This window comes from Nyctibius grandis, chromosome 3 (assembly GCF_013368605.1).
Source record: "Nyctibius grandis isolate bNycGra1 chromosome 3, bNycGra1.pri, whole genome shotgun sequence".
In the NCBI taxonomy this organism is placed as follows: Eukaryota; Metazoa; Chordata; class Aves; order Nyctibiiformes; family Nyctibiidae; genus Nyctibius; species Nyctibius grandis.
The window spans coordinates 98,518,445-98,544,697 of NC_090660.1; the positions used below are offsets into that span (position 1 = coordinate 98,518,445).

At 40.5% G+C, this 26,253-nt stretch overlaps 1 protein-coding gene and 1 non-coding gene across 2 annotated transcripts in view; both read right to left on the reverse strand.

The window, feature by feature from the left end:
• The window catches only part of CPQ (carboxypeptidase Q), a 148,427-nt gene that overhangs the window by 53,283 nt on the left and 68,891 nt on the right, over nucleotides 1-26,253 (reverse strand). The window contains exon 4 of the mRNA XM_068396996.1: nucleotides 7,351-7,462. Within this exon, the coding sequence (XP_068253097.1) occupies nucleotides 7,351-7,462 (112 nt within the window). The remainder of the gene's footprint in view (nucleotides 1-7,350; nucleotides 7,463-26,253) is intronic.
• LOC137661666 (U6 spliceosomal RNA) lies at nucleotides 14,875-14,977 on the reverse strand. The gene has a single exon (XR_011047890.1). It is a non-coding gene; the product is annotated as a U6 spliceosomal RNA (small nuclear RNA).

The following is a 26,253-nucleotide window of genomic DNA, read 5'->3' on the forward strand; positions in this document are numbered from 1 at the left end:
AATCTTAAAAGTATCCAATGCTGGGGAATCTGCCACTTCCCTCAGGAAAGTATTCCAATGCTGATTGTTTCTCATTGTGAAAAATTGTCCTCGTGTCCAATCAGAATCTCCCCAGGAATAACTTGTACCCATTACCCCTCATCTTTTCCATGTGATTCCTTGTAAAAAGGGAGTCTCCATTTTCTTTGTAGCCATCTTTTAAGTACTGGAATACAGTGATGAGGTCTCCCCTAAGCCTTCTTTTCTCAAGGCTGAACAAACCCAGTTCTCTCAGCCTTTCCTCATATGGCAGGCTTCTCAGTCCTTTGATCATCTTTGTGGCCCTTCTCTGCACCCTCTCCAGCCTGTCCACACCTTTTTTTGCATAGCAGGGACCAGAACTGAACACAGTATTCCAGATGTGGCCTGACAAGCGCTGAGTAGAGTGGGATAATAACTTCTTTATCTCTGCTGAATAGAGATGCTAGTTGATGCAACCCAGCATCCTCTTGGCTTTCTTTGCTGCTGCACCACACTGTTCACTCATTGAGCTTGTTGTCCACCAGGACCCCCAGATCCCTTTCCACAGAGCTGCTCCCCAGCCGGGTAGATCCTTGCCTGTGCTGCACTCCTGGCTTATGTTTTCCCAGGTGAAAGACCTTACACTTCTCCTTGTTGAACTTCATAAGGTTCTTGTTAGCCCACTCTTCCAGCCTGTCCAGGTCTTCTTGCAGGGTGGCTCTCCCTTCTGAAGTGTCCACTTCCCCACTCAGTTTAGTATCATCGGCAAACTTCATCAGGCTACACTTGATCCCATCATCCAGATCACTTATGGAGATATTAAACAGTGTTGGTCCCAGTATCATTCCCTGGGGGACCCCACTTATGGCAGGTTGACAGTTTGAAAAGGAGCTATTTACTGCCACCCTCTGCGTACAACCTGTTAGCCAGTTCCCACCCGCTGCACAGACCACTTGTCTAGACCGTGACACATCAGCTTCTCTAGGAGAAGGCTGTGGGGAAACATATCGAAAGCCTTGGAGAAATCCAGGTAGACGATGACCACGGCTTGCCCACATCAGCTGAGCAGGTTGTCGTAGAAGGTGATCAGGTTTGTCAAGCACGATTTGCCCTTGGTGAATCCGTGCTGGCTTTTCCCAATCGCATGTTTCGTTTGACTTGTGATAGCCCTCAGAAGGATTTGTCCCATAACTTTCTCAGGGACTGAAGTAAGACTGATGGGCCTATAATTTCCTGGATCCTCCTTTAAGCCCTTCTTGTAGATGAGGGTGACATTAGCCTTCTTCCAGTCTTCTGGCATGTCCCCCAATCTCCACGACTGCTCAAAGATTATGGAGAGCGGCCTTGCAACAACGTCAGCCAGCTCTCTTAACACCCTCGGGTGGATATTGTCAGGGCCCATCAGTTTGTAGGGGTCAAGTTCCTGTAATAGTTCGCATACCAACTCTTCCTTCACTGATGGCGGGTCTGTGTTTGCATCGACCTCGATTTCTGTTTCCAAGGCCTAGGGCCCAACAGTGCTGGTAAAGACAGAGGTGAAGAAAGTGTTGAGAACGTCTGCCTTTTCAGCATTGTTGGTGAAATATTGTGCTTTGAAAGCTGACACTGCCATACTAGTTGATTCTGTTGATTCTGTTGTTGTTGACCACCTTCTAAAGACCTTTCTCTGTCATTGTCATTATTCAGTTCCCTCAAGCTCCCTTTAAGGATAAAAGTCACACGTTTCTAGTGCTGGACTGTGAGGTGGCTGTGGCAAGGTGCTCCCTGGGGTGGGAGCAGGGCAGAGCACCTGTGGCCTTGTCTGGGAAATGCCCCTCAGCCAAGCGATGCGGGAACACAGCTGGATTAGGAGCAAAGAGGCAGCACTGGCTAAAGCTCTGAAATCATCAGATACATACTACCCGCTTCTTGCTCAAATACATCTTACACAAGTGTTAGTCCTGAGCAAGACCAGCATGGCAGCAGCAGGAGGCTTGAAATGGTGGGAGAGGAACACAAATACCTCCTTCACAGAAACTGGCAACCAACATCCAGAGTAGGATCGAGTCCCACAGGCTGTCTGTCCAACCGGTATAGCCAACTAAAGGCAAAATATGGCACCAAAATAAATTTGGGGTAATTTTGTGGTGATTTTTTATGAGTAGCTGCTTAACTAATCTTTTATCTCACCTGGAAAGGCAGCTTCTTTTGTAAACCTCACATGACATGGGCACAAGAAAATCTGTGTTTCAAATTACATGAGAGCATTAACCAGACTAACATGAAAACGCTGAGGCAAATGGCATTGGCCATCTCCAGAGACACCTTTTTTGCACACAAACGAACAAATGTAAAATTGGAGAACTATTAATGCAACCTGAAAACAAGTTGGGTTTGAGATTTCTAGACTGTAATTAGCAACACAGCTGTTGTTCTGCAAAACTAGAAAACCTCAGTTTGCTTGAGTGCTGTCCCTCCTACAGCTTCCAAATGCCCTCACACCACATCACAGCTAATGCAACACCCCATGGAATCCCTCAGCTTGAAGATGGGAATCCCTCAGCCCTTCCTCCCTGAAACACTCCCAGTGCCTTCCGATGACCTGTAAATTACCCCAAACAACACTCTCACTATGGCTGTAGCAATGTTTGCTACCTACACAGTTTGCAGACAGATTAAAAAGAAAGAGGCTCCGGTGCTTACACCAAAGCTATACGTGTGCTGATTAACCAGACATTTGTCATCATAGGGAAAGGATAAAAGCAGAGTTTCTTCCTGCCTCTTCTTCAGTTCAGACATAAATGCACTCACCCATCTCTCCTCAATCACCCATTTTCCAAGAACGTACCAGAACTCCATATTCTAAACATTTCTATGCCTCTATCAAACTTAGTTAAAAAACTGCAGGGGGCTGGGGAGGGCGGCAGCTGCCAGACACAGCTGCAGGCACACTGCACACTGCACAAGCTCACTGCCTCGGAAACTTGGGCTGCAGTTATGAAGGGTAATTTCTTAAGCATCAGGAATCCTTAGCTAGTCACAACAGCCCTGGCTCCACTCATGGAAAGGGAGTTTACCAGTTCAGACCAGCTCATGAACTGCCTGAGCACCTCTAAAGATGTCTTTATTCCCAGAAAAAGAAATAAAGAGCAATAAGCAGCCGAAACTTTTCATCTTTCTTCACATAAACAACTTCTATGGAAACACCTCCAGTTCTTCGTTTTTTAAGCACATAAGCCATGAAGCAGCTCGCCAGAGATCTTGCTGATCAGCAGCGTATATAAGCTTCCAGAGTTCCAGGGAAAAAAAAACCCACCCTGTTTTTCTTTCCTTTGTGCTTTATTATACTTCAGTGATAACAGGGAGAAAAGATACCTCTGGATAACATTAGTCATTACGGCCACTAGTTGGTGAATTTTTCTGAGATCACCTACTAGCAAAGCAAGCAACCGTAAGAGAACAGTTGATACAGAGAAGTTGATATGGGTGCACTAAGGAAAACAGTTCTGTTCACTCCGGTCAGGAGATGTCTACAATCAGTGCTGGTACCAACAGGTGCACAAGCCAGTGCTGACCTCTAACTGTGGTTGCTAAAGGGGATGTTTTTGAGAGTGAAGCTGCAGCCGCACAGAAGAGAAGAGATGGGATTCAGTGTTCTGCGCAGGGCGGCTATGGAAAAGTCACTTGGAGCAAGATTCACCTTGCTGAAATGTAACCATCCAAAAGTCAGTGTTTGCTCTGAATTTGCTGCCTGTGCTTCCTCCCTGAAGCAGGCGGAGAGGGAACAGCACCGCAGCAGGTGTCCCCTTCCCGTCACCCCAGTGTGGAAGATGGGCAGAGAGACATTACAGCTATTAGAAGCAAAATATTCAGACAAACTTGGAACTTCCCACTTTTTAGCTCTTCTACTTCCCAGGTCTAACTGAATCGTTATAGCTCTAAACAGTATTGAAAAACTATAGCAGTTCACAGTCTGGTCCTATGTTTTTAATGTACTACTCTTTTGAAATGTATATGTGGGATTTTACACTAATTAAATCTTTTTATTCCACTCTCTGGTAATATAATACAAAATTATTTCAGTTCAGTCTGGCCTTCATGTAGTTCCCTTTCTCTCAAAAAGAAGCGACATTCATGTGAAGTCAAAAAGTGAAATGGGAAAAAAAAATCCTACCAAAAGTTTGAAATTTTGAAGACTGTGTAAAACTACTTCAGATTGTGCTACTGTTAGATGTCCTTATAGGGAACACATAACTATTACAGTGTCTGAAAATCTACAAAAACACCAGAAAGAAAAAAAATACCAATATGGTACAGAAACAGCCAGCTCAATTAAAAAAATAAAAGCTAACACTTAAGATTCAGGAAATTTAAAGGCTAACACATTAAGTAACTGATTTACTTACAAATAAAAGCAAAAACTGTTAAAAAAATTTACTTGAGGCAAGAAAACAAACTGCACTGCTTGAAATAAAATATAACCATCTTAAACTATAATTTTAATGATTTTTCAATGATTTCATGTATTTGGTCCTAAGCCAATAGCTATTAAATGATTTGGGAAGGAGGTTATGTTGAAAGTACGGAATGGTACTTAAACTATAGTAATTCCTCAAGTACTACATGGAATTACCAAAATCCTAATTAACAGGCATAACTTGTGTCCGCCAGCCACATTCAAGGGTCACAGTGATATTATGATGAAGTGCTATTAGATCATCACCGAAAAAAACTTCTTAAATAGCGCAGTAATATCTTGCTTTTATGGAACCAATGGACCATGGCAGAAGTAGTGCCAGTATTTATCACTACACGATACAAACTTCATATTCTAGAATTCATATTTCAGAATGCTCGCTTCAGCTTTAAGATCGTATCACCACAGCTGTAAGATCAGTAACACTCTGGTAAATGCAGACACAGTTTTTATGGCTATGCAACGCACCATGGCTTTAAGACTCCCAGTACACAGTAGAAAAATTCTACACATGCATACAGACGAGCCAGTTGAGTTGGCTTATTCCCATGCCAAATGTATTAAGTGGACTAGTCTGAGACTAAATTTATCAGGGTCCAAAAGAATATTAAATCAAGTCTCCACAGTTGAAAATATAATGCTCACTTAAAACGTGATCTACAGAATTGTTTTTAAATAAAACTCATTAATTTCTCACACAATCTGCACATCTGTTATTTTGCTGTCCTTTTTGTCAGATTTTATGTGTATCAAAAGATATAAAATCTGCACTAACCAATATGCTAGGGAAGACAGTTTATGAAAGGCCCTATCCCCCATGGTTACCTCCAGGTTAGATGTCATGACCCAGAAGTCCTCTCCCGGCCTTACGTTCCTGCAGAACACTGGTGTAACAAGAAGAGCTGAACTCAACAGCTGGCCAGAACAGAGGGCGTCAGCAAAAGCTCCGGCATTTCCCAGCTGAGAAAACAGCATTTCACCACAGGTTGTACAGCAAACACACAGGCTACTACCAGAGGAAATCAAATATTTGAACAAGCAGAGAGTGATGCATTTCAGTCATGCATGAAGGGAAACCCAGTGAATAAGAATTATACAATGCCACCATGAACTTGCCCTTAAGAGATGCAAAACAGTTTATTCTGAATGGAATAGACTGAGTAAACACAGAAGCATAATTTTTTTTTCCTGAAGGTGGAGGGAGCGTAGACAATTTTCCAAGAATGATAAAGGAAAGATTAAAAAACACTAAAAGAAGGACTAGGCCTGGATCCTTCTGTAGAAGAATTCTCTTTAGATTACTTTTAAAAGACCAAAAATTAAAACAGATTTGCTTTGTTTTCAGTCACAGACTGATAATCCAATCATTCCAAGGCGGGGAAAATGAGAGATAAGAGGTTTAAATAATGCAAGAAAAAGGAATAGGAATTCACAAGGATGTCTGATGTTCACCACTGCAGTATGACAGTGGCTAATCATATAACAGAGCTTGTCTACAAAGAGCTCTTCAAGAAACACTGAGATTGTTCAAGTGCACAAATCCTTCTGATCAGAAGCAGGGAACGCTAGTTTATTATTTAAACTCTGCCAGAGCTAAGAGCAGGAGCAGAAGCTGATTTTAGTTTTTAATGAATACGTGGTGCATTCCTCTTGACCACAGGTTACAGTTCTGGAAAAAGAGAATTATGAGTAAAAATAGATTCCGTCTGATGAATGGGGAAAAGCATTCCTGGGTATCAACTTGACAAACTAAGAAGTCTGTTTTGAACTAGTTTTGAGGAGTATAGTGACAAAAGCCCATATGGAAGTAAAACCAGCAAAAAACTACAGATCAGGCAGTAAGACTGGAATTTTCAGTTTGGAGAGCAGAAATCAGACTAGGCCATGTCAGACTGGGAACAGCAGGACACCAGACCAAACTGTGAGAGGCTGGGTGTCTGGAGAACACGGGCAGATGACTGTGCAACCATAGCTCCAGACATACACTGGCCCTGTGTCATTGTATGTCGTGGACCACCTCTCCCACCAAACACACCCTGTGCAGGCATACGTAGACCATGCCCTTTTACAATAACACACTGTCTGCAGTCCACTTTTACCCACAAGTCGGATGAAGCCCATGAGTAGAAAAAATTGGCCTTTCAGATCCCACACAGGGGGCTATGCAAACCAGGAGGCAGTAGGCTGAGCAAGTCCACACTGGTATTTTATCCATGGCACTACTGGAACAGACACACCCAGGCTATAAGCTGCCTTTTCCTCTTTCTCTCCTCCTTTATCTACATTTAGCATTGATGGCATGGGGGTTTAGTTCCGCTCAGACTTCGGTTGAGCAGAAATTCTGAGGAGGGAGACCAGCAAGTCCAGGGTTGACAGCATGTGTGCTAGAATATCAACTTCAAAAGAGTCCAGCTGATCTACAGACCAAATTCCAGAACCCAGTCACCTTGTCATCCTGCTGATTACCAAGAATGATTCAAAGAAGTGATCCCTGAAAATGAAACGTTGCTCTGCATCCCACAAACCTATTATAGCAGGATACTACAGTGTGCAAGGCCTCAGCGTTCCAGAGTGAGGAACTCACTAAGACAAAATGAAAAGGAGTGACTTCCTTTTAAGGTACCTAGATATTATATCTTACACTGAACTTTCATTCTATGATGATGGTGACCATGCAGGCTCAAAGCACTTTCTAGATCACTGACCGATGTGTTGCTTCTGGATGACCCCTGAGACTAAAGAAGGAGTTTAACAGACAAACTTGCAAAATATTTATACTAAGTATGAATATTTGTGCTCAGAGGAATGGATAAAATAGAAAATCCAGTTTAGACAACATACAAAATGTCCTGGAAATGTAATGCATTAAAAATATTTTAAAATTAAATATTTACCCAGATCCTTAATGAGTGATAATGCTTCCCATGATATAAATGCACCACCACCGTCATCCATAGCTCCCTGCCCAACGTCCCAGCTGTCCAGATGTCCACTGACCAATACAATCTGGAAAAGCAATTATGAGAAAACATATCTACATGAAAACACTGAATCAGAAAAGTCAGTTCAGCATTTAAGCATTTTAATAATTTTGTCATAAATTTGGCTTTTTATTTTAGAACAGGAGGAAGGAAACATTTCAAATAAAACGAAAACATTGTTCTCTAGTCACTGAGTATAAAACTGGGATGACCAAATGCATCCTCCTGCTTCAAAGCACTGTCTAAATCAAACTAGATATGCTGTGAGAAATGTTTAAATGAAAGTTTTTGTCTTGTACATTAACAAAGTGCGTACTTTCCAGAGATACGGGACTACTACACTGCAGAATGGTGAAAATTTCTTTCATATTCCAGCTGTTTAAGCCCTTAGTCAGGAAGTTTGATTAACCCGATTTTTGGGTGCATAAGGAAGAAATCTGAACTTAGACTGAAGTGTTCCCAGACAGAGGTTGTTGTTTTATTATGTATCTATGGTACTTGTAACAGAGGACCTCTAATTTATTACTGGATCCCCTATGTGCTACAACAATGACAAAGTATTTTATAGTTCCATTAGTCATAAGGATATTTTAAATTAAAAACTACATGGTAGCAAGTCCCAGATGGGTTTTCTGCAAAGAAAGTTTTGTGGCTACAGTGGAGTATAGTAGTATACGTATCTCCAGATTCAGATCTGAACTCTTCAGATGTCAACAAGCAGCATCAGATCAATACCAGAAGTGAGACAGTTCCCTAACTGGACCTGAAGCTGCAGGGCTGATGGATCTATGATTGCAATGGAGAGGTCAAGGACGGACAAGAACACTGAGCCAAACAGGCAGGGTGGTAAAACGATGCAATAGGACAAAAACAAGAGCTGCAGTGCCCCAGGAGTCTTTGAAGAACTGGTACCAGTAAAGAGTGTCCCTGGGATAGGGTGGAAGTGGAAGCATCCAACCTATGACAGCTCAGCACTGAGGAGAAACTGAAGGAAATCGTGGAGAATCTGTGTCCTGCCTAGAACTAGCCATACATGAGAAGGGATGCTCCCAACTCCCTGGTCGGCTGATGTCAATTGGCTCTCAGAGTTGTGGGCTCTAGAAGGTGGTGAAAAATATTCATTCCTCCTGCCACCTTCTTATCCCTAACAGATGAGGATCTCCTGGCATATCATCTTAGCTTTCATACACCACAGGACAACTACTCTAGCACTGATAATGAGAACACAATGAGTTTTTCCTTTTATCACCCCTGGATGGTGAGAGCCTATGTTATCAAGAGTGCAGCTAACATTGCAAGGAACTAACTTGAGGTTCAACCAAGAAAACCCCTATTTTCCCCTTCACATGAGAGAAATCTTAGTAAGTTTTCACTGATTATTAAGAATAATGCACAAACAGATCATGGCAATGGAATGCAGCAAATATGAACTCAGGTAGCACAACTAAAAGGCATTAAACAAGGGCTAGGACAAATTACTAGTCATATACATCGTATTGCCATATGTCCAATCAGAATGCGCCAAAACTCTTTAAATTTAGAAAATACACTATGAAATGTTTCTAAATATGTGTATTATAAAAACCATAAGTGTCATGCTTTAGAAGCTGGAAAAGCTTGTGATCAAAATTTGAAGATCAAAATCTGTTTCCTTCTCAGATGTTTCAACCCTCTTTTCTGCTTATCCAGCCTTAACTAAACACATGCTTGCTTTCCAGCACACACTGTTTTCTTGGTAGTAGACAGACATGCTACAGCCTTTATTCCAAAACACCCCCTCCTTCAAAAGCGCTTAAATTTGGATGGCAGGCTGCTCTGGAAAAGCCTCAGATTTACTCGGGAGGTATTCCTGCAATTTAATGTCATGATCCTCCCAGGCCCAGCGTGAAAGACTGCAAACACCACATTTTCCAGGGATGCTGCCCTGCAGCAGAAGTACTTAATCTGCAGCAAGCCTCTGCTACAATAGCAGCATAGCTTGAAACCAGATAATCTAAGAAAAGTCATGTCAGCTTTGGAGGTAGAAACTTTTCTGAAATGAGAGCAGAAAAGGTGTGCTCACTGACGTACTCCTTGCTCTTTTTGTTTTCCTGTAAGGGCGGACTAAGCACACACTCACATGCTTGCAGGTGGTGAGGGCAATGCATGAATGAACCCTGCTTTGAGAGCTTGGGATGCACGTGCAGCCCCACCGCAACCTGTCTATGGAGGACAGAGCTCAACAAACACCACACTTTGCAGCCGCCTGATGCAGACTCATTACTGCCCACTCAGCAAGGAATTTGCAAATAATAATAATTTTTAAAAAAGAACAGAAAAGGCTCTGAGTGAAAGCACAACTGTCTGCGGTATAAAGGATGTCTACTCCACAACTTCAAAATCGCCATGTGGTTTGTTTGTCTTAAAGCAAAAATTGGTTTCAAGAAGATAGCTATTCACTCTCCTGGGAAACAGAGCTTCAAGCTGAAGTGAATTATTTAGAACGAGTTTGTAAACTCATTGGGAGAGAACCAAGTCTATAATAGAAGTGACGCCTTGTGTTTAGTCATGAAAGAATACCTCACTAACGCTGTTCCCTGGCAGCGATCTCAACATGAGCATCTGAGAGGGAATTACTCCTCATTTCTGTGAAACAACACATATTGCAACAGCAGGAAAATCTGAATCAGAAGAAGGTGGTGTAATCCCATTTGGGGTTACAGACGCCAATCACAAAGCATCTTTACCAACTCCAGAACATTACACCAAAACGGATCAAGGTTCAAGTGGATTGAGAAAGTAATTTTATGGATGAACTTTCACTTAAATTTACTTAAGGTGATACCAAGAGCAATTACATAAATACAACCAATGTAATTCTATGAGAAAGTCTTTTTCATAACAGTTGTTTTTTTAAACTATCATGCATTTGTAGCAGCTGCTAAAATGAAAGTTTCAGTGATCCTGCTGATAGCTAGCCACAGACATTCTTAAAATAAGACACAGTCTATCCTGGTTTCATTGGGATTTTGTTTCAGTTTGTGGCCAGCCATGGTGATCAGGGCCCTTAGCAGTTAAATCCGGGGCAGCTGACCCTGGCTGGCCCACAGGTGTATTCTATATCATTAACATCAAGTTCACTACAAAAGAGAGGGCTTGCTAGGGAGAGGTGGGGCTCTGTTTGCTCTCCTCTTTTTTTTAGCCTCCCTCTTCCTCATTCCTAACAATTGCTATTCCGAGAGCAACTTGCTAGTGCTCTGTAGATAAGTATAATTTTGTGTGTTTTGTGTTGTCATTGGTATTTGTTTCTTTATTTTATTAAATCTGTTTAACTTCAAACCCAAGAATCTCCCTTCTTTTCCCAATTCTCTTCCTCAGTCAGGGAAGGGACACTGGGTGAGGGAAAAACTGTTTATTGTTTAGCCCTGGGTGTGGGCTAAAGGTAGACACAGTCATAAAATAACAGAAACGTGGTGTTTATCTTGGTCTTTAAGTAGAGATAATGTGTCTGGGCAATGAATGGAAATATTTGTGAAATTCACTCTAAACCACTATATTATTTAAAATATCATAATATAATAGTATTATAATGCTCTGTGCAGGTGGGCTAATAACAAAGCAGTTGAATCTATCAAGGATGTATGATTATTGCATTTTCCACACTGCTTCCAAATCTGTTATGTAGTTCTCGGCTTCAAATCTACACATAGACTAATAACTTACATTTGCACAAAACATCCCTATAGAAACATCAGCATATGCCAACAGAATTTAAGCATTGCAAAGCAATGTAAGTAAGTATAAGTATTCGTTTTAAATATACAGAGAAACCACAAGCAACTGTAGAGGACAGTACAAATATAGCAATACACATCTGCCAAATTTACCAAAAATAAATTTAGGATAAGACAGCTTGCATGCAATGTGACAACTTAAGATTTGGCTTTCCCGTAGTGACACAGCTAAGAAATGCTACTCTAGACACAGGCCTGAGACAATACCACGGAAGTGAAACTGCAGGAAACATTTCAAACACAAGATGAGTTATTCGATTTCCTTATGCACCAGCATTATGACCTCTATTAGATGCCTTTAAGTCATGCCTAGCATTTTAGTCAAGCATATTGAAATATTTTGAAATTTATATTATATTTTGTATATTTTCTATTTTAAAACCAAGAAGGTTAAGAAGAGGAACCACTCGTTCGCATACATTTGGATATGTCGTGGAGTTACCTTTTTCTCAGCAGGATGTTTTTTGACATTAAAAAATAATCTCTCATTCCATATGTGGTCATACATGCCTATTGCATTTGTCACACAATAACTTCATAAAATGTAGGTGAACTACCTTCTGCTTGGCTAGAGGGAATTTCAAGAGAAGTCTATTCCACTTTTAGTATCTGCAATCTCACTTGCTCCTGTAGAGGTACAAGACAAAGGCTTCTTTCTTTTCAACATTAGACATCCTAAATAATAAACATTAGGAAAGAACTGTAAGTAGCCTTTTCACAGAATCACACATAATCACAGAATGTTAGGGATTGGAAGGGACCTCGAAAGATCATCTAGTCCAATCCCGCTACCGGAGCAGGATTACCTAGATCATATCACGCAGGAACGTGTCCAGGCGGGTTTTGAATGTCTCCAGAGAAGGAGACTCCACAACTTCTCTGGGCAGCCTGTTCCAGTGTTCAGTCACCCTCACCGTAAAGAAGTTTTTCCTCATATTTATGTGGAACCTCCTGTGTTCCAGCTTGCACCCATTGCCCCTTGTCCTGTCAATGGAGGTCACTGAGAAGAGCCTGGCTCCATCCTCATGACACTTGCCCTTTACATATTTATAAACATTAATGAGGTCACCCCTCAGTCTCCTCTTCTCCAAGCTAAAGAGACCCAGCTCCCTCAGCCTCTCCTCATAAGGGAGATGTTCCACTCCCTTAATCATCTTCGTGTCTCTGCGCTGGACTCTCTCTTGCAGTTCCCTGTCCTTCTTGAACTGAGGGGCCCAGAACTGGACACAATATTCCAGATGCGGCCTCACCAGGGCAGAGTAGAGGGGGAGGAGAACCTCTCTTGACCTGCTAACCACACCCCTTCTAATACAGCCCAGGATGCCATTGGCCTTCTTGGCCACAAGGGCACACTGCTGGCTCATGCTCATCCTGCTGTCCACTAGGACCCCCAGGTCCCTTTCCCCTTCGCTGATCTCCAACAGGTCTGCCCCCAACTTGTACTCATACATGGTGTTGTTCTTGCGCAGATGCAGGACTTCACAGAATCTAATCTATAATAACATTTGTATCAAGTTGTGAAAACCAGCAGGCAAAGTTATTTCATGTCACTATGGTAGATGGTAATGGAAGAGTAATGAAGTCATCATTCATCTTTGCCCTTCATGGAAGACTTCATAGGTGGAGGTTAGGGTCCATAAAGTAGGACCTTTATTGATGTGATCTGGCTATCAACACATTCTCTTAGAAAAGCTTAGCAATAACTTTGATTATCCAAACCACTGTAAAGCATTTTTCCTTACATCTTCATCCAGCAGAGAGGGAAGATAAGGAGCACCTTAACTTGCAGGGAGAGGACAGAAAACTTAAACAAGGATCACATAGCCAGAGAATGGGATGACCAAGAACTAAACAGGGTATTAGATCAAGCATCTTTAGTCAAGACACGTTCAAACACCAAGTGTCTGTATGCCAAAACTTCAAGCTAAAACAGTGGAGTGCTCTAGACTGTAACTCGAGTTCTTTTCAACTGCTTGTCCACATTTTCAGTCAAATACTGCCACGAGTTAGTCATTTGCTCAGGCAACACAGGTCTATGGTGTTCCAGCCCAGTTCCCAATTACCTGGAACCTCATGAAAAGCATTTCTGTTCAAATTTTTGTTGTTCTTTTTTCTCCATTTTGCTTCTAAATAGGTCCATCTTAAGCTCTAGGTACCACAGTAAGGTCTTATATTATTTGACTGGATATTTTTTCTCCATGAATCCCCTCCCAGTGCATGGGATATTTGTAAAATACTTAACTTACACATATGACCACCACATACAGTTGATTTGTGTTTGGACCAAAATTAAAGGAAAACAGAAGTCAGATAAGAATTAGGATCCCCTATTCAATCCAATCAAAAAATTGCCTATAAATTTTCTCCTTCTCCAGATACTCATTACTTTTTTTAGTCACACAAACACTCTCTCACTTCACAATTTTCTATTTTCCCCAGTCCCAAACAAAATTTCTGATGCTAACTAAACCATGACTGAAAAACTCTTAATCCCAGCTGCTCAGACAGAGGAACCCAGCACCAAATTCAGGCCTGTGCTCCTAAGCACAGGGAGCACATTTTGAGTAATCTACCCCATTTGGATAGCATGACAACTATGAACTGCCAGATGGCTTCAGTTTAGAAGGATCTAAAGATTTTCTTTACTTCACTGTGTTAACAGAATGAGAACAAGGGAAAAGAGAAAGGCAGCATATCATGTACGTAACGAGTAGTCAAACAAAACAGCTGGCAGGACAAATTTTAAGCCCATCATGCTTAACTTGCCTTTAAAACTATGATTAAATAAAGTCTGCATATACACAGATTTGCAAATTAAGATTAGTAAATCTGGTACAGCAGTTTTAGGATGTATTAGCATCATCCACAGTAATGCTTGCAAATATGTTCTGGAAAATGGCAACACCAAGGAATATGCTTTTCTACTGCTTACACACATAGCTGGCACTAGTGTCCACAGCAACCTTCCTTTTTTAAAGTAACTCTCAGTCTGCAGACTGTATTCTCTTTCTCATTTTTAGGAAAAAGTTTTGTCATCTTAATGGAATAAAATGTGGGTGTGTAATTAGGTTTTTTGCTTTGACCCATTCTCTTCCCTACTCCACCTCAAACCTTTCTCCCTTCAACTCACACAGCAAAACAAATGACAAATGTAGAGTTATCAACTCTTCCTACTCGATACTTCATGTCCAGGCAGAACTACATTCCTGTATACAAACCAACATTCCTCAAGTTTTAAAATATTTATAATAGTTCTTTATTTATATCATGCAGTAAGATTCTGCAAATCAGTCCCTTGGCTTTTCCATCAAAGGCCTTCCAAAATCTAAACAATTAGAACTTGTAATCCTATGTGCTGTAGTAGCACACAGACTGCAGCAACTGCATCACACATCATCTTCCTTTCTGGAATCCAACCCAGCTCTTACAACAGCAGGATAGAGACTCAAAGAAAACTTCTCAAGCCCTGCATAATAAAGATAACCGTTTAAATAGTTCTTGCAGGGACACTGCGTTCTATATCTACAACACCATTATTTCAAGCTCAGCATCACAACATTGGGGGAAGGCAAAACTGACAAAGCTGAGTGCCCATCAGCAACATAGTGCTATATGGCAAGGGATTATAATTAGACTGACATGCAAGGTTAGATATATACATATAATATATATGGAATGCTTCACGAATTTGCATGTCATGCTTGTGCAGGGGTCATGCTAATCTTCTCCGTATCGTTCCAATTTTACTATATGTGCTGCCAAAGCAAGATATACATATTCGAATATATATATTTGAATATATATATTTGAATATAAACTCTCCTGTATCTAAAAAAGTACAGTTTATTACTACCAGAAAAAAATACTTTGTCCAGCTCTGTTTAAACACAGGTCTACTCTACTGTGTGTAATTCCATCAACTTCAACAGCTAAATTCAAGCATGGAGCTACATCAGAGATATTAAGTTGTAAAAAATGCTTACTTGGTAAAAACTCTTCCTGAAAGTCTACCCTGGCCATTTCCCAAGTATTTGTTTTGGGCTACAAACATGTGAAAAAAGATTAGTGAGTTTCTGCGGTTGCCTTTAAGAAAACACTAACTGCCTCCAGTCAAACTGCAATTGGATTAAATCATGCCCTAAATGTAAATCAGCAACATTACCACATTTAGTGGATTTTATTTTGTATATGTAAGAATATTTCTTCAAATCAGTTTTTAGCTTTTGTGTCCAAATAATATGACTCAACTGTACAACTCCTTTTATTAGATTTCACGCACATTAGGAATGGTTCTCAAATAATCAGTCTAGCTGTCTCAACTAATTTACAGTCCAAATGATACAGTGAAGTTCAGAAAGAAAAAAATGATTAAAACAAAAACTGTCTTTTCTACTTAGTATGCAGTGTAGTAAGTCTTAACTTCCAGGCTTCTGATTAAATGATAGATTTGCACATGAAACAGAAGTGACTTACTTAGTCACACAAGAATCCAACCCTATTATTGCTAAAAAGCTGATTAACCTTCAAAAAGCCTCTGTGTCACAATGTATAGTAAACTCTTTAAAGCTGAATCTCTACTTTGTAAAAGTGATTGAAAATAAAGTGTTCCCAGAAAGTATTGAAACCAAACCTCCCTGTTTGAAGTGAATCTCAAAACTGCTGAGCAGTTAAATAGCATGGGCTGATATAATTTATGGCATATAGGACAGTGGAGGAGAAAATCAGTCTGAAAATAAATTATTATTTATAAGGGAATTGTTGTAAAGATAATGAGACATAGAAACTATATGAGCATTCAAAAGATAACCAAGTATTGAAATGACTAGCATTTTCTTATTAAATGTTGGATTTTAAGATTTAGCATTTCCATATTTAAGTTCCTTAGTATCTTTTATTTCTTATTATTTCCTGAGCTGTAACATTTCAGAAATAAGATCACTCTTCATAATACTGTATTTCAAAAATAAGGATTTTAATTTATATATTTCAGCCCACCTCTAGAGGTTTTAAGAGGAAAAATCATAACAATAACTACCTCTAAACAAAACCAGGTATCACTGAAGTATCACTTACTCTTGCATAAGAATGATATTGTAGCTGCTATTTTTCCAGTTCAAAACTTGGCAAAGAATCTCCGCAACACCCCAGTATGAAAGCTGAAATGGCATCTGACCTGATGTGCAGAGAGAAACAATCCTTTTTCTACACTTATCAAAGGAAGACTTCCCTTACACATGCCGTAGATGACTTGTGTATGAAGAAAGAGGTTATTTTATAATCTTTGTATCTATACATTTTTCACTTTAGGGATATATATGATTCCACATTACTACTGATCTAGCACCATTCCCAAATGTTTTATCTTTGAAATTTCTTTTATCAGATATCAGAATTAATCTCAGCTAAAATAAACACTAATGCCTAGTGCTACTTCTTTCACTGAAGCATTTACAAAAACTGTCCTACTTGTACACTGTGATCCTATGCATTGCTGGTAAGCACCCCTTTCCAAAACTGTAAAATCTGTAGATTTTTCTCAAAAAAATTACAAAACTATTGTTTCCTCTCAAGAACACTAGAGGACCTCTTAAGTCAGACCCATGCCCTGCTAGCACTGCCTTAGAGCATTCTGATGACCTAAAATGTCCTGAAAGCCATCCTGGGTTGCCACCTTTGAACTGTCCTCAAGAAAATAGACTTCATTTTACAAAGCCCCCAAGAAGATTGCTGATGGAAGCAAGTCAAAACAACCCTTTAATGGCTGTAAAACAGCAGAGGACTACAAGAGATGAGGCTTCGAAACCTAACACTTCTGCCCTAGTGCCAGACACCAAGCCTCAGAGAATACTTGAGAGTGGAAGGGACCTTTGGGTCCTCATCGACTTCCACACCCTGCTCACAGCAGGGTCAACTTAGATCTGATTGCTCAGAGTTTTGTTCAGTCGAGTTCTGAAAATTTCCACAGATGGAGATGCCACAACCTCTCTGGACAAACCATTTCAATGTTTGCTCTCAGGAAAATGTTTTGCCTAATACCTATTAGGTATTAGGTTAAAGTTTTTAAACTTTTTAAAAATGTGCCCTACTGGGCCCTTACTGTAGCATTCAAAAGCCAAACTGGATTTTGAGTGCTGTCAACTCACAAGCCTGCCTTGTGGTTTTACATCTCCAGAAGCTTTTACTTAATTCATCATCACCAGCTGAACACAATGGAAGTGAAATTCTTGCCTTTTACCACACCATTGTCCCTCAGCATTATACATTCTAAAAGGAGGGATGATCACATAATCAGTTCTCCTGAAACTGTCTCATCATCCCACTTCTATAGTCACAATGATCTATCAGAACTGGTGATGTCTCTTGTCCTCACTACTCTATAGTGGGAGGTGGCTCCATGCCTTTCTGCTGTGATGGCAAAAGCCATCTACATTAAGTATTTTCATGGTCAATGATTCACAGGCCTGTGTTCACAGCTGCAACTCCAGTCTATGATGGAGGCTTTTCTGATGCTGTCTTCTTACTCTGCAAATCCACGCGTAGGCCAGGTTCTTGCCATTTCTTCCTCTGCTACGTAAAGGATTTCATTGTATAGTATGCTAAATCACTTAATTAGTCTTTCATTTGATTACTGTAACCCTTTTTTATTTCTATGGCTTATCCTACATTTCTGGCACCTGCACAAGTTTTCTCAGAATTTTGCTAAGATAATCCTCTTATTTGTCCCAGGTTTTTTTAAGATTCTTATTATTCCTTAGTAATTTTTTTTAATGTGTAGATAACACTTTTATTTCTCTTTCCCATACACACCTTGCTTTTCTCTTAAACTGCACAATAAACTTCTCAACGCAGTGCTAACTTCAGGCATTTCCAGAAGTGCAGCAACCCACTGGGGCCAGGTAGGAAATTACTACAAAGTGATGACTGAAACATGGGCACAAGCAGCATGGGCAACAGGCACAAGAAACAGAAGGCTGCCATCTCCTTGGGATCCCAGAGGCATGGTAGGATGGCTCACATGACCAGAGGGCTGCAAATTATGGGTGCAGGCTCTTTAGGAAGGACAGGCTGTGAGGGTGATGAGGGGGAGTTGCCCGTTGTATGAGAGAGCAGTGGGATCACCCGGAGCTCTGCCTGGGACTGGATGATGAGCCAGCTGGGAGTCTGTGGCTCTTCTCAGTAGAGGAGAGTCAGTGTGCCTACTGACAGAACAAGAGGCAACAGGCACAAACTGAAATAGAAGAAATTCCACTTAAAAATAAGAAAAAAACTTTTTTACTGCAAGGGTTATGGAACATTGGAACTGCTACCCAGAGAGGCTGTGGGGTCTCCATCCTTGGAGATATTAAAAACCCAACCCCTACACAAGCTGCTCTAGTTGACCTGGCTTTGAGCACAGGGTTGGACTACATGATCTCCAGAGGTCTCTTTTTGTAATTATGACACTGATTCCAGAATGAATAATTCATATTTTCTTCTGGCTCTATAAATAATCCACATTTCTTTTGGCTCTGAAAATTTCATTAGAGAGCCACAAAAAGCAGAACACAACTTGGAAATCAATTCTACCAAAACCAAGTATGTCCTTCAAGATCCAGACAGCTAAAGTACAACTGTAATCTTCAATATAGTATTTTACTGGCACAAGACAAGAGATCTCTTTTCTACCTAGGACAGTCAAAATCACGGTAAAAATTAAAGTTGGTATGAAATTCATTTTATGGAATCATTTGCAATTTTTGTCTAATAGCTTTATGAACTGATGCAAGAACCCACAGAAACAGGACATTACTTGGCTTGCAACATGAAAAAAAGTCTTTATCTTACACTGACCCTAAAAGAATTGCTTTACATACTGTATGAGACATGTCTTCAAAGTCTCCACATCATTTTCAGATTACAAGTCTTCGTTCACCAATTATAGTCCCTTCAGTTTCTTTTAGTTTCTTTACTGCTGATAATTAAACCAGCACTTCTATTGAGACTTAAATGTAGACTTAGAAAATCATTAATTTCTCATTTCTAAATTCATATTAGTTAATTATATTGTATTGATCTCTTTATCAGTAAAATAGGACTAAACAACTGTTCATTGTGTAGGGATACAGTGAAGATTAACATTTATGCCTATATTTATGACAGCATTCATGGAAAATACTAAGAAGTGGAGACTCAAAGTCCCTGTCTTACGTTGAAATTACTGGAGCTGTATCTCCTTACACAAATGAAAACTCAGTCCACAATTTCTAGTACCTGTCCACAGCCCCACAGAAAACAGAGAGTCGTATTCACAGAGACACAGATAAGTACTTGCAATTAACACTGACAGATTTCCCTACTCAATTCCCATTAGTTTATCTCAAAAACCCAGAGTTTTGATACAAAGCGATAGCTCACCCTTCATGTTTATCTGTCCTTAATTTCTTTTTTTATATACTATTGTGAAACTCAAAGTGTGTTTGACACAAGTTTTCACCAAGATGGAGCAGAGGCTGCTTTATCACAATTTTTGTAAAAGACCAGATGAGACAACTGTTGTCAGGATGATTCAGAGGGTGGAATATCTGCTCAAAGTCAGGAGAGATTCAGTTTATTGGAAGCAGTAACGCAAGGGCTCTGGAATGCATTTGGAGTGCAAGGGACTTCTGAAAACCTAGTGCAAAGTACAGCTGTGGCAAAACAGGAAAAAACAGTGGCAATACAGACTTCAAGACGTTTGGCATACCATGAGGCTGGAAAGTGGTTCAAGTGCATGAGTCGCCTGGGCGCTGTATGGCTACTGCCTGTTGCCATCTTTTAATATGTGCACATGTCAGGCAGAAACCAGTGCTTCCCTTGCACAGAGCAGACAGCAGATGGATAACTCATAGCTCTGGCAAACCCTGGAGAAGGGTGAAAAACAAGTCAACTGCAGTAACAGAAAGGGAGGAGATACACAAGTCCCTTGTCCTGCCTCTTTCCAAAATCATGGTGTGACTACCACAGCCATGGTTACCAGAAAATGGAAGTTATCTCATTTGGAATTGGTCCAGCTTGTGTGAAAGATTTGAATATTCATTGCAAGGGACACGCAGAGTGATTACAGCACTCATTCTAAAAGTGGGAGAGATGTCCTCACGGCTACGCTCTGGAATCAAGCTGAGCCGTGTCTCCATCTTCTCTCTATCAAGCACCTAAGGAATGGCTGCAGGTTGGTATCATCTCAGACATTTTCACAGGCACAAATTTCTGCATGTCCTGCAGAGCATGGGAAACTTTTTGAGCTTGTGAAAATGTTCACAGCAGAATTTTTTTTCCCCATGTCCAGATACAGAGAGGAAATCACAAAGAAAAACACCAGCTAGGTCCAGGTTATACAGATAGGTTGGTGTGATGAGGGTTTCTGTCTACTTGGACTTAACATCAAATTTATGTCCCTAGGCCACTCAAAATCTGTCAGTGCTAACTAATACTACCTGTCACTTCACCTTAGATTTGAATCCCTGACCTTCATCTGAAAGGTTGTGTGTCTCATTGCCAATGCCATCTCCCTCTAGTTTCTCTTGCTATGGCTGCAAGTTGAAATAACTTATTTACTTAACTACCCTTGCACCCCTCAATTTCACACATGACAGAGGAATGTACACTCACAGAAATTCTGACATCTATATAGCACTGGCTAAACAGCTGAAAAGCACCACTGCTATTAGACGTCAGTCTCCAAAATACGCATTAAAAAGACCGTATATTTATTCAGCCCCCACAGCCCTGACACTGAATGCAATAAAGGGTGTTGGATTTTTTAATGAAATCTTGTGTCATACTAGAATTATTACTGCTGTCTATTTGTACTTCATTTCATATCTCTTTGTGTTGAAATGAATTTAATTTCTCCTCCAGGCACTGTTCTCAGAGGCTCCTATTCTAATTTTATTAGTTTTCATGCCTTTAACTTCCAAAATTAAACTCAATGGTTATCACAGTAGTACACAAAACTGATTATACGTCCCAGATTAATAAGCTTGAAATGCATGTTTGGTTGAGATTATATCAGGGCTGTACCTGCTTAAATATTTTAATGGTTGAATGTTAAAAGAAACTTATTCTAGCCTTTAAATAAACCTCTGACTAGACTGCACACAGAGAATCAGGGGCATGAAGAACAAGATTCTCTGAACGCATCCACTCCAGTCCTTGTTAACAGAAGTAACTGCATGAAAAATCTGGTTCAGATGTTTATCATTTGAATGCATTCAGCAATTTTTATTTCCACATTAGTGGATTTAATAACACAACAATTTCAGAATAACTGATAGGAATCTGTAGTTCTCTCTAAACTCTTCTCCTCCCACTGATGTCTCATAAAATTTACTACTGACTTTCCAAGACATTCTTGGATGCTTCATTCCTGTTGAAAGAAGAAAAGATTCTTGAAGGTTGGCCAGCATTTACCTCTACCACGTTCTTCTCAAGAGACTGAAGCCTTTATGCAGACAGTTGCCTTTCCATCCACATATGGCAGGTACAGACTGAAGGGAATGTGAGCCACAAGGTGGTAACATTGAAGTACATTTTAATCACAGAATCACAGACTGGTTGGGGTTGGAAGGGACCTCTGGAGATCATCTAGTCCAACCCCCTGCCAAAGCAGGTTCCCCTAGAGCACATTGCACAGGGTCGTGTCCAGGCAGGTTTTGAATATCTCCAGAGAAGGAGACTCCACAACCTCCCTGGGCAGCCTGTTCCAGTGCTCTGTCACCCTCAAAGGAAAGAAGTTTTTTCTCATATTGAGATGGAACTTCTCATGTTTCAGTTTGTGCCCATTGCCCCTTGTCCTGCCACTGGGCATCACTGAGAAGAGTCTGGCCCATCCTCTTGACACCTGCCCTTAAGGTATTTGTAAGTATTGATAATTCTCCAGCCTGTCCAGGTCTCGCTGAATGGCAGCACAGCCTTCTGGTGTATTGGCCACTCCTCCCAGTTTTATGTCATCAGCAGACTTGCTGAGGGTACACTCTGTCCCTTCATCCAGGTCATTGATGAGTAAATTGAACAAGACTGGACTTAGTACTGATCCCTGGGGAACACCGCTAGCTACAGGCCTCCAGCTAGACTCTGTGCAGCTGATCACAACCCTCTGAGCTCTGCCATTCAGCCAATTCTCAATCCACCTCACTGTCCACTCATCTAACCCACACTTCCTGAGCTTTCCTATGAGGATGTTGTGGGAGCCAGTGTCAAAAGCCTTGCTGAAGTCAAGGTAGACAACTTCCACTGCTCTCCCCTCATCTACCCAGCTGGTCATGTCATCATAGAAGGCCATCAGATTGGTCAGGCATGATTTCCCCTTGGTGAATCCAAGTTGACTACTCCTGATAACCTTCTTTTCCTCCACATGCTTAGAGATGTCATACAGCATGAGCTGTTCCATCACCTTTTCAGGGATGGAGGTGAGGCTGACTGGCCTGTAGTTGTCTGAGGGCTCCTTCTTGCCCTTTTTGAAGACTGGAGTGACATTGGCCTTCCTCCAGTCCTCAGGCACTGAGGCTTTTTAATCATGGCTTTGAAAAATGTTGATTGCAAAATAAGGTCGGGGCAAGCAGGAAACTTGAACATTTCTTAGACTGGTCTTCCTGAACAATGGTAAACAAAAGTGTTTACCTGGATTTTGCATGTTACAAATGAAACAAAATGCAAACTAACTCATTCTATTACTATGAACAAAAAAAGACAAAACTACTCTGCTAGTGGGCTGCTGCTCCTGTCACACTGAAACCTCTCAGCTTGGCAGGATAACTTACTCGCACAACAGGTGTCAAAGACACCCTCTTGGGAAAAGCTGCTCCAAAGAACAGGTCCTCTGCAATGCATATATCCTCACAACATGTAAGCTGCATACTCATTTTCTGAAACCACCTACATTCACATAACCCAGAGTGTAGTTACAGATCTCAGTCTGGTAACTAACTTTTACTCTTCCCAGCTGCAGGACATCCGATACTAACACTGCTACCATAATTACACCCTCATAATTGTAACAGAGCCACACATAAGACACAAAGACACAGAACCGAAATATTTCTAGGACTTTGACTACAAACTTTGCAAGATAACAAGCAACCTTACAGTTACTTTCTATTCCACAACTGATTCAGAGTTATTCTACATTCTCCAGTAAACATGCCTTTCTAAAAAAAAAGCTAGCTAATGTTTTATTTCTTTAAAAAGACATGAGGGAAGAAGTTAGTAGAAACAGTAAAGTCGTCAAATGAGGTAAAGAGAGAGCTGCAGATAAAAAGTTTCTGCAATTCTATAGAAAGGGTTGACTTCACTTCAAGTATGTCACCGGAACGGCTCATGACTTGTTGCCAGTATCACCAAATCAGCATAAGTTCGAGGGGAAGAAATTTATATAAACTGCTGCCTGGGAACAGATCTTGGCAACTCATATATTGGCTGGCAGTGTCGTACATGTCATTTGCTCTGAGCATGTCACCAGTGAAAACACAACTGAGTACCAGAAGTTCAGAAAACACAACACAAACACATACAAAATTGTGTTGATTGCCTCAACAGTGATCTGCATCTATTAAGCTACAGCAGATTCTTGTACTAAGGACACAATCTCTCCAAATTACCCTAAGGAAACACCAAGAAACAAAACTGGAAGGACTGAAAGGACTGAAAACCAGGCTGTAAATGTATTGCAGAAAGGCTTTCAAGTGGTTATGAGACCAGAGTTTCCCCTGGGAAGAAGGACAAAACACAATAAAAGCTCAACATACATTGAGGAGGACTGCACTGGCAAAGGATGAGTGTTAAACAGGCTTTTCATGTAATAACCACAATTGTGCTAGAGTTGCCAAGGATATTCCATCACAAGGTTGTCTTGGTGTTCCTGCACACCACCTTCAGTGTAGCTGCCATAACAGTGACTGGAGACCTTCCTTCACTTGCTCTCCAGACCATCTTGATCAGTGATCGCACCCATACATTCACACTGGTTTTCATGAGCAAGAAAACTTAAGTATCAAGTTGAAACTAAAATTTCCCTCCCACTCTCCCCACTCCCATTTTTTAAACTTCAGGGTGGAATCTGGATCCCAGTCTACCTGACAGGGTTTCCCTCACAGGTGTGAGGGGTCAGCCACCTTCAGTGGCTCACTGTGGCTACCAGGCAAATCAAAAGACAGAGCATTTCTCTCCTCAAGACGTTTCTCTCACACGGCCTGACTCAGGCTGAATCGGAGCAACTTTACAGGAAAATGAATACTGATAGTAAGGACATAAGGGAGAGGGCAAACTCCATTCCACAACCAGAGACAGTGAAAACAGACATGCGGGGATTTTATCACGTTCCTGGAAAGCTACTTTATCATCTGATTTCAGTCTTTTCTCCTGCCTCTCCAAAATTCAACGCCAATATCCTCCCAATTAAGTCAGCCCCAAGAGCTTATTTATTGACAGCTTGACCACCGTGGAGGAAACAGAGAAGAAAACCAGAAAACACTTCATAAAGCACCATTCATCTTCAGAACTTCATAATGGGCCATACATCTTCAGATATGATGTGTATTCATCCTAACCAGAACATGTAACGTTTCAAGTACCCTTAAATGTCCCACAATTTATTAAATTTTTAGTGTTCAGAATCTAATCTCAGATCATCAAAGACTTAAAACAACAGTTTATATATAAAATGAGATGCACATGTTTTTCAATATGAGAAAGTGCAAGCACATACAAAATACAATAGAGTGTTACAAGATTAAAGTTCATTTAGCGTGACATTTGTAGCAAATTCCTTTTCTGAAGTAACATTGTGGAACCCAGAATTACACCAAAACCAGAGAAGTACATTTTCTTATACTTGAGGGGAAATACTGATGGTGAGATTATCTAGGCCAGTAATAACAATGTGTTAAGTAAAACAAAGAATCTGCCCTCAACGCTTCTGCATTTTGTTTTTGCAAAGTGTTTGCCTTCCCCCCAAATCCAGGACCTTACACATGATTTTTCGTAAACCCACAATTTACTAGATGTTAAATCATATTTCTTGACTTTAGACTACTATTATATACTTTTAAAGGCATTTTCTTCATGCCAATCAGCCATAGCAAGAAAACTGCTTTTCCAAGGCTCTCAATAGACGAGAAACTACTAAGTATATCACTATCACATCAGGAATATTTAACAGTGACCATATGACCAGTGGTTGAAATTCCAGTGAACATATACCTGGGTTTCATTTAGATATAGGAGAAAAAAGACCTTTTGAACACAAGTGTTTTTAATCCAGAAAACACATGATGTCAGAGATATTCAAATAAATTAATATGTAAGCTAAAAATATGCTACTCCCAATTCTCCCTTCCACATGATCTGCAGGGTCTGCACTCTATTCTGACTTTGTATATTTTTTTTAAATTTTTTTGTCTAATTGAACGTACAACCAAGGACTATTTATTTCATGGAGTTTCCCTGAATACATCATAACATCTGAATAACTTCCATGGTGGTTAGTGATGTGTCCAGCATTCCTGTACATTCCCTCCCTCTCCCTATCACAGTGGGAAATCACTTGTTGAGTAAAAAGCACTGTTTGCATACGTTACACCGATTTCAGGCAATGTAAAAGACGTGTGCTTTACATCTGCAGAGGACAACGACTGGATTTGGTGTAGTACGGAGTTTGATTGATTCCCAAGAAAGCTCTTCCCTGCATATACAGACAATATGCTCATTTCTCTCAAAATGAAGATGCCTCCTGCAACAGACTGCAAGCTTTTGCCAGAGAAGTGTCTCTACAAAGAATGACTCCAAGCAATATTCTGTGGGCAGCAGGTTAGTAAACAAGGACATGGTCTGATGTTTTTTTTCTGCAAGGGTCACATTTTACTAATTAGGTTGAAATTTTTTTTTTTGTTCATATATATTTACTGAGAAAAGTTACAGTTTTCAGTGTCAAGGGCTTTGGCAGTGTATCCTTTATAAATGAAAGTACTAGTTAGGTTTATTAGTTAGAACATGCTAAACACAGGCACAAAGAAGCCATTGTGTATGCCTG